Source organism: Lytechinus pictus, chromosome 19 (genome assembly GCF_037042905.1).
Source record: "Lytechinus pictus isolate F3 Inbred chromosome 19, Lp3.0, whole genome shotgun sequence".
In the NCBI taxonomy this organism is placed as follows: Eukaryota; Metazoa; Echinodermata; class Echinoidea; order Temnopleuroida; family Toxopneustidae; genus Lytechinus; species Lytechinus pictus.
This window is the reverse complement of record NC_087263.1, coordinates 14,870,406-14,884,659: the sequence shown is the minus strand read 5'-3', so window position 1 is coordinate 14,884,659 and position 14,254 is coordinate 14,870,406. Positions and strand designations below refer to the sequence as shown.

The window sequence follows — 14,254 nt, the reverse complement described above, 5'->3', positions numbered from 1 at the left end:
GTAAGGGGCATCAGACACAACCCACCTGAACATTGTAGATAAGTTTGAAACATTGACAAGATGAAGTGACGTTGTTGATGATGGTGATGATGATGATGATGATGATGATGATGATGATGATGACTATGATGGTGAGGAGGATGAGGATGATGATGAGGCGGAGGATGATGGTAGTAGTGGTGATGGTGATGAAGGTGGCGTTGATGATGATGGTGATGATGATGATTTAATCTTTAAATGAATTTAACACTTAGCTTTGTGTTAAGGCCCCGTCCCACTGCACTTACGGATGCAGAGAGGATGTAAAACGGAAAAGAATCTTGCCATCCATTGGAAAACGTTATGTATCCGTTGTGTACTCTTTGCATACGTGTTCCATACGCTCTTGAGCATTGCCCATTTTGTTCATTGTCTGGAGTGGATGAAAACGATTGGAACCACCCCGAAATTTTGGTTGTCCGCTGTATCCCTTATGAATACGTTTTGTGTCCGTCGGCCAGTGGGACCAGGCCTTTACACCACCCAGATTTCTGCTTCACATCTCTGTATTTATAATATTATTCTCTTCTTTCCAAATGATATCTCTCTTACAGATTAGGGAAAGATGTGACAGCAGACTCCATCAATACCTTCAACGTTGATCACAAATCCGGAAAGGAACTCAAGCAATATTTATCATCGATAGCAGAGCAGTGTGAAACAGGGTGAGTCAACAGTCTCTCAATGTCATCATTAGTCAACTTCTTGGTTGCATTCTCTACACGGTGTTTCATTTATAATGCCTCCAGTATCTGTAACAGGGAGAAAATATCATTTACATTTATTGTGGCACCCAAGCTCTCCTATGGACCTAGTAAGTCACTCCCTCCAAGTCCTAGTGAGGAATGGGCCACATGGTCATGTCCAAATCACCTTAGGACTTGAACAGGATGATGCAAAAGTCCTGGTGCAGAAACCATGGGGCTACAGTAGGGATGGAGAAACTATTGGCAACAGTGGGGAGGACCTTTTGGACTACCCCATCCAACTAGAGCCGTACACTGCCAAAGATCCAGGGCCTATTTCATAAAGACAATTGTTATAATAACACATGCACAAAGTCTGTATCAAGTGGACAAGTTTATGCAAGTTTATCAGCCAATCAAGTTGAGTGATTTCAGTAGCTTTAAAACTATTATTGCAAACATGTTTTGATAACTCTTATGAAACGGACCCTTGGAGTCTTTCAACACCATAGCAATATCCTGTATCCTTCACTGGACAAGACCGTATAGTTACCCAAGAAAAAAATGTTTTAGGAAAGAGGTAATATTAAATTAAATTTTTTTTTTTTGGTCCATGCAGTGGTAATGACATGCCCCAGGTTGTGATCCTAGACAACCTACATCACGCTGGTGCCCTTGGGGACATCTTCAGCGGCTTCATCAAGTACCAGAAGTGCCCCTACATCATCGGCACCATGAACCAAGCGACCTGCTCCTCAACGAATCTACAACTCCACCACAACTTCAGGTAATTTCTTTGATAATGATGATGATGATTATGATTATGATGGTATTCAAACCCACAATGCTCTGTTTCAAAGTTTGGAGACAATTCAACAATGACTATGTATTCGCTTAGAAATAAACTATGCATAATTTTTACGAACTGTGCCAGCAAAATGTCTTGCCGACTCGTATTTACTTTCCTTATCTTATGTATTCAATGATGTGATATCACTTTTGGATTTCTTTCTAACTCGTCTCTTCCTCTTCCTGATTCCATCCAGATGGGTGCTATGTGCCAACCACATGGAGCCCGTCAAAGGTTTCCTGGGGCGCTACCTCCGCAGGAAGCTGGTGGAGTACGAGATCGGCCACAACACCCGCAACAACGACCTGATCAAGATGGTGGACTGGATGCCCAAGGTCTGGCTACACCTCAACAAGTTCCTGGAGACCCACAGCTCTTCGGACGTGACCATCGGACCGAGGTTGTTCCTGTCTTGTCCTATCGACCTGGCCGGGTCTCAGGTCTGGTTCACCGACCTGTGGAACTACTCCATCGTGCCCTATCTCCTGGAGGCTGTCAGGGAAGGACTACAGGTAAGGTCTTCGAAGGCAGATTGTCTTAAATGGGAAGTGGGATGCTTCATCAGCATTTGTCTGCTGAAAACTGTCACCGCTGACTAACTTTGAGATCATTGATAGTGCCAAGTAGAACAGAAATTTGGTATAATAGCAGTGTTAACTTGAGTATGTGCTTCAGACTATGAATGGATCATTATACGTAAGTCATGAAACTGAATTTCACAGACACAACAAAACACTGACACCCAATTCCATCTGAACACCTAACATTTTCCTTTCATCTCTCGACAGCTCTACGGGCGCAAGGCATCGTGGGAAGACCCGGCGGAGTGGGTGATTGACAGTTACCCCTGGATGGCAAGCTCCTCCCAGGACTGGCCCTCGCTTCTCAGGTTACGACCGGAGGATGTAGGCTTTGATGGCTACAGCATGCACTCTGGGCTCAAGGGGTCAACGCAGGGTCAGCAAGGTCAAGGAGAGGTCGAAGGTGACCCATTGGTGAGTTTAATTATCTGGAAATTCATCAAGAATTGTTTATTTTTTATTGAAATAATGACATACTTTAATGAGTTCATGATGATGAGGGTTTGGGGAAGCTGAATTTCTCTGATCATATCTATTATGAATAAATATGCATAGGAATAATTTGTCATGTATATTTTGCATTTTTTATAAGAAAATATGACAGTTTTGAACGTGATATATTATCATACTTTGATTGTTGTATGATTTACTGAATACTAACTCATCCGTTTTTCACTTATTGTACATATTTTTTATACATATTTCAAGAATATGTATGCTATACAATTATATTTTGTCCCTAATCCAAGGCAATCTTGTACCATGTTTGTCATCAATCTTAAAATTAATTTCAAAAATCACTTGAAGGTTTTTGAATGATTTCAAGGTAAAAAGAAATGATATTGTGACCTTAAATTCAATTTATGGAACACCTTACAGTGATGTTTGGTTTTAAACTAATATTAGCCCTATATCACAGAGTTAAGAGCTTTGCGCTTTAGGGTTGGTTTCAATGCTTGATCATGTAGATCAATATGTGCAATCAAGCATACATACCAATTGTACGATCACTCACTAATCTTTGTGTTAACGTGCACCAGGCATTTAAATTTATATTAATATAAACTTCTCATATTAACATTCAAATGTATTCATGGTATTGCCCCTGCTTATCTTCAAGAACTTGTCCAAATTCATAAACCCAAGTGTAATCTCCGTTCTGGCTCACAAAATCTTCTCTCTGAAATTACTGTCAAGACCAAATCATATGGGGATCGGGCTTTCCAAAAAGCTGCACCAGCACAATGGAATTCTCTACCACCGACATTAAGAAATATTACCCAGCTTGAGAAATTCAAAGTATATTTAAAAACCTACCTCTTTCAGAATGTTTAACTTAGTCACATGTAGGTCCAATCCATGTTTAATATTCTTTGATCTTACATGTATGTATAATTATTTGATGTCTAATTTTTAAATTTAACAATTCTCACCATATTTCTTGCTTTCCTCGCGCATAGAGACCTGTAGGTGTTATGCGTATTTAAGAACTGTACTATTATTATTATTATTATATTTATAATTTAATTCAAGATCGTGAAACACCCCCAAATTTTTTACATCATGTGCATTGAATGGGAAATGAAGTTCACATACTATTTTTTTTTTTACTTCCATCTGAATCCCTCCACCTTTCTTCACCCTGCCCACCCCTATTCTCCAAACAGTTAAGCATGCTCATGCATCTGCAGGAGGCATCGGGCTATTCGAGCCCACGTAGTTGTGAGAGCCCTACCATTTAGCGCACAGGGTAGGTCCCTATGTATGGAGGGACTGGTTGAATGTTTAAAAAACATAGTTAAACACTTAGCAGTTTTGTGTATTCATATAGTGCTTGAAAATGATCCAGTCTGGGTCTCAGAGATTTCCAGTTCTGGGCCGATTTCATAAAGACATCCAGTTACATGTTCGATAATATTTCCAACAGGGGCTTATCAAGGATTTTCCAAAAGGGGGGCCACATTTTTCCAAGGAAAAATTTGACAAGAAAATAAATGTTTTTAACCAAAAATTAATATTTTGAGGGGGACACACTTTTGTTTTAATGCAATTTTTACATTACAAATTACATTTTGCTTCTCAAAAGGGGGAGAGGCACGGGCTGGCTGTGCCACCAACCCCCCCCCCCCCCTGGACCCGCCAGTGATTTCCATAATGGTAACTACCAAGGAAAATTTTATTTTGATTGGCTTTTGAGCCCTTTTACCATTGTAATTACACCATTATGGCAAAGTTATCATGACTAAGGTCTTTATGAAATCGGTAGCTAGACTTTGGCCTTAGTTAGGAATTAGGATCAAAGTTTGTATGCACTCTCTAGTGGCTGTTTGTATTATGGTGGATCCTTTACTATGCATGTTGTCGATTTGTGTGCGATAGATGTTCAAAATGTGTTTTCTTGAAAAAAATGAATTAGTTTCTTAAACTCTGTAGCTGTACATGTATATTCAAGATTTGTATTCCAATAGGTGCTGAAAATGTTCCTGTAAATCAGATCAAAATCAAATGTTATTTCTTTTATTTGCCATGCCCAATGTTTTGGACAATAGAAAATGACAATATAAGTCAGAAAGTTCAATATTACTTTTGTGATTGTTCTTTCAAAAATAAGAATAGTCTAAATGATTGATATTTTCCCAGGATCAGACACAACTGAAGATTTCTTTGACTTGATATTTAAGAAATATATTTAGACTCAATTCAACTCCTTTCAAAAAAAGAAAAGAATAATTTGCTGATTTGTGAATACACTGTGTGCATTATTTTCATTATTAAGCATGTTCTATATGCAAGTCAATTGTCAATGTTCCTAAGATTTTTTTGTCTTGTATTTTAAGCAGATGTTTGCACCCCTTTTTCTATCCAACGCCCCTTTCCTCAAGTTGTGCTCAATTTTTGGCTTCAACCGCTTATGTATATACCTGAGAACTTTCATTGTACTTACAATTTATCTTTCAGAGTGATATTTTATTTGGTTTTGATGTTTTTAGTGTTATGACTGCTATTTTCCTTTCGTTATAAAGTCTGATTTATTTATTTCTCGAGAAAAATGATTTTCTGTAGATATATTTATTTTCTTCCTATGGATTTGTACAGTATCTAGCACTTACTTTGTATGTGAAATGCAATTACCTCACAGAGGAGGGGTATAGAGAATGTATTGATTTGATTTCTTCAGGGTTTTTTTTTTTTTAAGTAATGAAAATGATGTGATTTAAAAGAAAGATTATAAAAGTTTTAAAATCACTTCAAAAGGGGGAGGCATTTTTCAGAAAAACGCAAGCAAATTGCATTTTTTTTGTCCCCCCCCCCCCCACCTACAACGCACCCACAAACTACTGTGCTATATTTAATTTGGAACAATTTTCAATCAGCGTCACAAATTTTTCATAGACTATCAAAGCACTTTTGTGTATTCAATTTCATCTTTTGATTTGATTTTGTTTCAGTATGATATTGCTGGATAGTGTACAGCTCTTTGTTTCAATGTTCTTTGTTGTATTTTATATCATCTTGGTCAACTCTTTGGTGTAAACTTTGATGGATTCTGTATCAACTTTTTGTCGCAGTGTGTTTATGATTGTTTACTTATTTTTGGTGGCTAATTGTCAAACTTTTGTCAGTGATTTTTTTTATATTTTGTGCAATTTACTGATCCTATGTAGTTGTTTTACATTTGTGAATATAGATATTGAATCTGTGAATCAATAAATTAGTAAATGATAGATAAGTAAACAAATAACAATAGAAGAATGAAAAATTAGTTAATCTATTTTCATTAAGGAAATAATTGATTATATATATTTATAGATATCAGTATGAACATTTAGGGCTAATAGGGGCGAATGTTATTAAAGTGAGATTAAATTTTCGTTTTTGTGCGTTTACAGTACAGATTTATCTTGAGAGCTGAACTTGGTAAATTTATGTCTAGATTGAGTTCTCATACTCCAGAGGCTTTGGCATGATTAATCCATAGAGTCAGTCCGGAGCTTCGAGGCACGAGACATCAGGGTTAAACTTTCTCCCGTAGACTTTATAAACCTTACCCGGGCTAAGGGTAAGGCTGGAAAATGCCACCCACCCCTAGACCAGCCTGGACTCCACCCCTGACAGCAGTCTATTGACATTGCTTTTAATAATTTGTTTTTTTGTTGCAGTTCAACATGCTAATGAGACTCCAAGAAGCGGCCAACTGTCCCAACTCGCATTCTTGCGACAGCGACAGCGTGGACTCGATGGGAATGAGCAGCGAGGACATCTCCGTGGAAATCACTGTCTGAGGAAGCTTGCACAGCCCCACACAATCTTGACCCACCCTGTGGATAGGATGTAAAGCCCTAGGTCTACATGAGTGTACTCTTGGATTTCCAGTAACAATGGACTTGGAAAGAGAGTGTTGTCAACAAACGCCTTCAGCGTCCACGCAAAAGGGAATGATTTGTGTTTAGAACTTTTCAAACTGAAGCTAATGCCTTCATTTGGACTTGGCAATTTGGGGAATAAATAATTCGTGTTTTGCGGCGTAGTCGGCGGGACGTTGAGCTTGAGGAGGTATGGTGACTTGGCTTCCGAAATATTTTTCAAGAAATCAGATTCAGTCACTTCATAGCTGTATAGAGAATGTTGGATGCATCTGTAGTAGTGAGGCATATATGGACCTGAATGACCTTGCCTTAGGACAATGTACAACGCGATGCCTAGTATCCATTCATTTTGTGTGTATTATGCAGAGATGGAAAGCCAGACTGATAGACTAAGGTTACTGATGACATATTACTTCCAGCAACAAGGAATACTGAGATATTGAGTGATGATTGTGGTGATGTTATGAATTTTATATCATTCTTTCATTTCGATGTGGAGTGTGTTTGTTCGTGTCGTTTTCGATGAAGTGCTTTACTACCGAATTCAGCAATACTTTACGGAGCAGGGACTCCGCCCACGGACCGACTGATTGTAGGAGGTGATTTTTAAATGGACCAATCAGGTCTGCCGGATAGATCTGAAGACCAATCAGATTGCTTGCAATTTTCAGTGCTTCATAGAGATATTGCTCCATTGTTTGTGCGTGATGCGGACAAGAAAAGCAAGTGCAAGATCATCATTAAATTGTGCAGCAAAAAAAAATATGCATTATGTGACGAGGAATTGTTTATAGAGTATTACACGACAGAATGGCACCGTTTATCGATAGACGTGATGGCAGGCTATTCTGCAAAACATAGACGATGTTAATGAAATTTAGTTTTACAAAAGTGCATTATGACAAATTTGTCATGTAGTATACATGTAATATGTACATGCTTACCACACATTGATGGTGTACAAAAAAAATATATATGTCTATAATTTTGTATTATATGATTTCAAATTTGTGCAAAATGTAGCAAAGCTAAAGTTGATGCCATTTAAATTCTTGTATAGATATTTTATCGTTCACTTGTACGTATGGGTCTGAAATGTACTACCTATTTATATGCATGCTTGTAATTGTATATAATGTTTTGCAACGCACTTTAAAATATTAATTTATTTTAGATGAGATATGGTGAGATGCTACGCTTCTTACAAACTCTATTATGTGCAAATATATTTCATTTGTGATCGAGCATGAGCTTGCTTTGTCTTTGAGATTAATTTAAGCTGAAAAAGGGTAAATATTTTGTCCTTAAAACATCTTTTATACAGCATTCTTAGTCTGTCTTGTAATGGAAAGACACATTTTAGGGTGTCACTATTGATGTTATGATCCAAGTACTATGTTCTACTTATTAAATGTTTCAGTTCTACTTACATGTAAGTACTGGCTATAAGTACTACGTTTGTACTACGCTGGATAGTGTCTCCTAAAGCTTATTGTTCATCTCTTTAATGTTAGTTTCCACTACATAATCCAGCGCTATGTGATGCATTTTCTTATATGTCATTTCTTTTATCCACAAATTTTTCTTTGGCTGAAATGATTCGATTGAAATTAAATTGTCTTGTTGGAGCAAGAAGGTTGAAACAATGGCTCACTTGGTCTACTTTTCACAAACCAATTGGGTGGTGTTCTGATAGCATGGTTTAGTTAAATCTGGGGTTATTTTAGACCACACTTCTATGGAGTGCCAGTTGTCAACTCATTCACCAATCAAGAATTATTCATATACTGCTGCAAAAAGTTGTCAATAGATTAGTTGAATTGTGAGATGGGAAGAACAATTATGAATTTTTATTAATTTAGTTGGTACATTATAACTACCATGAATAAGGAAGAAGTATTATGAAGCCCGGCACTCCATAGAAGTGTGGTTTAGAATTCTAGGTTAAACTAGGGCTAAACCTGGGTTTAATTAGAATATCACCCATTTGGTTTAATATTGTCTAACAACTGAATACTATACAAAAAATAGGTATAGCCTGTGATAATTAGTAAATGGAAATTACACTAAAATGCCGAGTAGACGAACTGGTTGCAGATTAACTACGATTAGACCAAGTGGGATAAGGATGAAACGGAAAGACGGCAAAGCAGGTGTAAAACGGTCTGTAATTTCCAAAATGGACATACCACCTTTTGGCAGTAAAGTGAAAATAGCATTTCACCATTGGCCCCAATGCCATTGATCATTTCTATTGATGTGTTTTTGCAGTATTTGTGTATAGAACCAATTCAGTGCAATTTGTCGTCGAAGTTGATTTTTAATACTATTTTTTTCTATTTCATTTTTTTTTAATGAGGAATAATTAAGGTGCTTTTTGCTTGGAATCCTTGATTTTCTTCATTTTTTTGAAGGTTTTGAACAAAATGTTCTAATTTTTCATCTAAAATTTTTCATTAAAAATGTATGTCTGAATTTATGTATTTTTTTTGTTTAATCCTGCCTAATATTTTATAATTGCGTGTCATTGGAAGTGAATTGAAATTGATTTGAATTGAATTTTTATCAGACAGTTGTTTCTGAGAAAAGTTCCAAATAATTGTCAGATTTTCATTAATATTAATTTACTTTTCTTTTTAAGTTCTACGATTTCAAAGTAAAATTCAAATGCAAAATATCCTGATTTCTTTGGAAGGGAAATCTTTTGTTCTGGAAATTAATAAAAGAATGGCATTACAAATAATTCCTCAAAGTACTTACAGATGTTTGTGAAGAGAAGCTGTATTTGTTCATTTTGTGCCAAAGCAATTTTTTTTTTAATGAATCTTTCATTATGAAATTTTGAGAATTTTATATTATAAACAATTTTTATTCGATATAAAACAAAGTTTTACACAGACAGTCAGGTCTATTAGTAGGTATGATCAGTTCCTAGAGACGCATGATACCATATAAATCTTGTGGTATTTTGTTACTGTTAGACAATAATTGAACTAATGGATAGGTGAAATATGTGAAAGTGATTCATATATGTTGCAAAACGAAAGAACTATTTGCCATGCTACATGTACATGTATGATGCTGCAGTGCTTTTTCCCAGTTCATTGTTGTCAAAATGACCGACCAACCTTCAGGCAAATTCTTTAAAATTTAGTCTGTAGTTGCTTCATTTGTTTTACAATCTATGGCTTAATTCTTTTTAAGAATTGATCATCAATGTATACTAAGTTACACTGTAAGTCTGTTTAGTTTTTACATGCACTGTAGTTACACAAATTACATGTATAAGTGAACGATTGCTTGAAAGCTGGCTACACAATTGACAAGCAAAGCATTTTATTATAGCAAGGAGTTTCCTGTTCTGGTCGACTTGAGATGAATGTTTTAGTTATCTCATGAATAAAGTTGTTTGCGCACTTATCCTTTTTAAGTCTATATCCTCTGCACATGGATTTGTGTACATGTGTACAAAATATGTCTACGCACTTAGCTTGATCAAGGAAATTGTGCTTACATGTTTTCTCTTGCATTCTGCCTTTTTATAAATTTTAAACAACTTTTATTTCACTTTTTTATTTTAATTTTAATTTTGATTTTAAATTAATGTTCAGTGATTTGTGACAAACATACATTAAATGAAATGTAGGACTGCGGATTTTCATGAAGACGTTATATGCATGAGTAAATGAAAGGGTGATTTTTTCCCTTTTCTTCTTTGTATAAAACTAGTGCAAAATTTGACAACTACTATATAGTAATTTTGTATAAAAGAGAAAGATATTATAAAAGGAAGAGAGTTTCCAAGATTTATGATGTGGTTTATATCATTGTGATTTTTCTAAAGATGATTCTTTGTTTTGTGTAAAATCTAGTACTTCTCACTTTTTTGCTGAAAAGTAAATATTTCCTCCCAAATCACAATAAAAACAAACTATTTCAAAGCAGTATGCGTGTATTTTGTAATACTTATTTTAATTGCAGTTACATAATGGATGAAAATCCAATGATATTTGAATTAGGTGGTGATGATTGTGATGATGATTATGATGATGGTGATGATAATGGTGATCATGATGGGATGATGAGGATGATGATGGTGATGATGATGGTGATGATGATGATGATGATAGTAATGGTGGTGATGATGATGATGATGGGTGATGATTATGGTGATGATGATGGTGGTAGTGATGATGATGAATTGATAATGATGCTGATGATGATTATGGTGATGATGTTCGTGAGTATTATGATGTTCATGATGACGGGTGATGCTCATGATGATGACGATGTTCGTGAATATGTTCGTAATGACGCTGTTTGTGATGATGATGTTCATAATGACGCTGATGTTTGTGATGATGATGATGTTCGTGATGATGGTGATGATGACGATAATGTGATGATGTTCATGATGGTGATTGTGGTCAAGGATGGATCGTTGATATCATGGGGGGTTACAAAAGAAAATTATCTATATCCGTGTAAGTTATACATTTTTCTTAAGTATATGACTGTGTAGGTATTTAATCTTTCTATTCATCTTCATCTAGTTTACTTTTCCTAATAATACTTCTCTCTTTGACCCCTCCCCACATCCAAAATGAAAAGTAAAATGATAGAGAGAGGAAGTAAAGAAATGAAAACAGGAAGGAGAAGAGAGACGAACGAAAGGAACAAAAAAGCGCGGGAGAGGGAAGGAAATTAAGAGCACAAGGGGAACAGAGAGAACAAAGAATAGAGGGGAAGAGAAAAAAAGGGAAATGAGAAAAAAGGAAGAAGAGAGAGAAACGGGAGAATAGAAGAAGAAAAAGGCGCAGGAGACAGAGGGAAAGCAAGAAGATAGAAAGGGGTAAACAAATGAAAGAGAAGTGAGACAAGAAGGATAAGGAAGAGAGAGAGGGAAGAAAGAAGAGAGAGAAAGAAAGAAAGAACAGAGAGAGAGAAAGAAAGAAAAGGCGCAAGAGACAGAAGGGAAGTATAGGGGAATGAATTTAAAAAAGTACCCCTGGTACACGGAAAGAGAAGGAAACGGAAAGGAGAAAAGGGAAAGACGAAAAGCAAGTAGATGTAGGAGTGAAGAAGAAAGTGAGAGAGAAAAGAGGGGTGAGAAAGCGATAAAAAGGGGGAGAAAAGAGAATAAAACTGAAAGTAAAAGAGTGGCAAACTATGAGAAAGGAGTCGGCCTTCCCGCAACTAATCGCATGTGGTGTGCCTCCTTTATTTTACCATCATTTGAAATATCACTTCATTTTTGTTTATTCGATTTAAATAAGAGAAGAAAATACAAATGAAATCTAAAAGAGTGTATAAAAGAGATATATAATCATGAAAACCGATAAGAGTCCTCAAAATTGCCCATTTTCAGGTCAATTTTTCGAAAAATTTGAGCTCGCGCATCGCGCTCGCATTATTGATATAGTCCTTATAAGTATAGTCTTGTAGAAAGCTAAACATGTAAAGCTAACGGCTATTGTAAATAAGTGGAGAAAATACAAAAGAAACGAGAATTGAAATGTTAAAGAGTGTATAAAAGGGATATAACAATGAAAACCGATAAGAGTCCCAACAATGACTAATTTTCATGTCATTTTATTTAAATTTGAGCTCGCGCTTCGCGCTCGCATTATTGATACAGTACTTGTAAGTTTTTAGTCTCGTTGAAATAACATTATACATTATACTTAAAACTTCAGTCTTATAAGAACTGCCCCTCCCCCACTGGCATAAAGACGTGGGGTTCAGAGGCCATGGACCCCCAATAATTTTTCACGACCAAGAAAGGAGAAAATAATGAAATGAAAGGGAAAAGGGTGAAATAAGATATATATTTTTAAATATCATGTCAAAATCTATCACAAAATTAGATTTTGTATTAAAATGGTCAACTTTTTTGCTCGCTCCGTCGCAGCTTTTTCAAAATTATACATTTTGCTTTTAATGCCATGTCTGGCCCCCTAAACAGGTTAGACCCGTAATGCCACTGACACCCCCCCCCCCCCCCTTCAAACTAAATGAAAAAAAAATCCCCCATAGAGAACAATATTTCTGTCAGTCATCCCCCCAACCATGCAGGAACTCAAATCGACACCCAGGATCATGATAGTCGACTTGGCAAGATCAAATATCATAATCTAGTCATCTCTTCAAGTCAACGGCGCCTTCAAGATTTCTTATCTATCATTATGAAAATAACGGGGCAACAAATTTTACTCAGAGCGGGTGAAAGAATGAATGCTTAGAAGCAAAGAAAATTAAAATGGATTGTCGTTATCTACTGAAAATTAATTAAAATAAGATTGGCATTTTACCACTGGTTATTTTCAATATCAGTTTGCAAGTTGATCCCAAATGGCAGGACTTCGAAATCAATGAAGCATACTCATAATAATTTTTGTAAGAATCTAATTTTTCTTTGATCAACTCTCGTCCACAAATTATAAGATGGGCATAGTGATCAAATCGAGACACTTGTCGGTGTCCTATTTCGAACAAAAACATTCAAGAGCGCTCTTTAACCAGTCTTTTTACAAATTTGAAACATGTCCTGGGCTTTGGAAAATCATTGGAGCAAAAGAATGGCACGCTGCATGCGCGCCTGGAAGTTCAGTGCCAACTGGAATGCTAAAAATCCCATTGTTACGCTGTAGAAACCCATTGATGCGTTTTGCAAAAATTACAAGAGTTACAGCTCCTTCCGACTCGCTGCTTTTAAGTAGCTGTCGGAAAATAGATGGAATTTCTGTATATTGGAATCACATCAATAACTCTACATCGGATAGATTATTTGAAGAGCTTTTTCATCAGTTGCTTCTCGTTTTGGAATTTTCTATCAATAAATTGTAATAACACAGAGACCTTCATCTGAACGAGAGTCCCATCTTTTCCAGCAACTGTACTGTGTGAATAATGTGTGAGACATTGGGGAGCTGGCGCCTTTGAATATTTTTCACGGATAAATATTGTGCCATAAAAATGTTCATCATCATTATAATCATCATCATCAAGATTGTCGGTGACGTAGACACCATCATTTAGTAAGTGAAGATGAATTCATTGAAAAGGGGGACTTCAAATCGTTTTATCAACCTGTCAAAGTGAGCAAAATGGATTACGGAAAGCATGATGGTCATTTCGCCAGAGCCGTGGCGCCACACGACAGTGCGCAGATCAGTGCACGACACCAATGGAGGTAGGTCCTTGTTCATGATGATATTTCTTACAACTTTGCACACACTCCTTCTCTTTCCACAAAAAAAAAATCATTAAAACTTCCTGATATAACTAACCTAAGATGTGTATTTTAATGTTTTCTCACATTTGAGTCATCAATACCTTCTTCTTCTTGAAGTTCTTCCTCTTTTTCTTCTTCCTCTTCTCCTTCTTCATCTTTTCTTTTTCTTCTTCCTCCTCTTCTTCCAGAGTAAATGCTGCTTAAAGATGATGAAGATACACGTACTACTAGTTGTGTGTGTGTGTATGTTTGGAACTTTTCACGTACTATTATTATGCAGGTGCATATAATTATTTATATGTCCTTGTTCAGGTGCATATATATATATATATATATATATATATATATATATATATATATATATATATATATATATATATATATATATATACATGTCCTGTTATAGGTTATTTTGTAATAGAAAGTGTTGGCACGTATGAATATTGAATAACGCTATTGTAGGGATTGATTTTGTACTTTTATTTCTTTCCACTCTT

General features: G+C 36.0%; 1 protein-coding gene across 3 annotated transcripts in view; it reads left to right on the top strand.

The window, feature by feature from the left end:
• The window catches only part of LOC129282810 (neuron navigator 2-like), a 30,664-nt gene extending 20,197 nt beyond the window's left edge, over positions 1 to 10,467 (top strand). For 2 of the 3 annotated variants that reach the window (XM_064113678.1, XM_064113677.1), the window contains 5 exons: positions 594 to 704; positions 1,345 to 1,512; positions 1,772 to 2,087; positions 2,364 to 2,570; positions 6,317 to 10,467. In XM_064113678.1, the coding sequence (XP_063969748.1) occupies positions 594 to 704; positions 1,345 to 1,512; positions 1,772 to 2,087; positions 2,364 to 2,570; positions 6,317 to 6,439 (925 nt within the window). In that variant the 3' untranslated portion in view covers positions 6,440 to 10,467. Of the gene's footprint in view, positions 1 to 593; positions 705 to 1,344; positions 1,513 to 1,771; positions 2,088 to 2,363; positions 2,571 to 3,823; positions 3,907 to 6,316 lie in introns of all 3 variants that reach the window. The other variant, XM_064113679.1, reaches the window with a different exon arrangement.
• Positions 10,468 to 14,254: the final 3,787 nt, after the last annotated feature.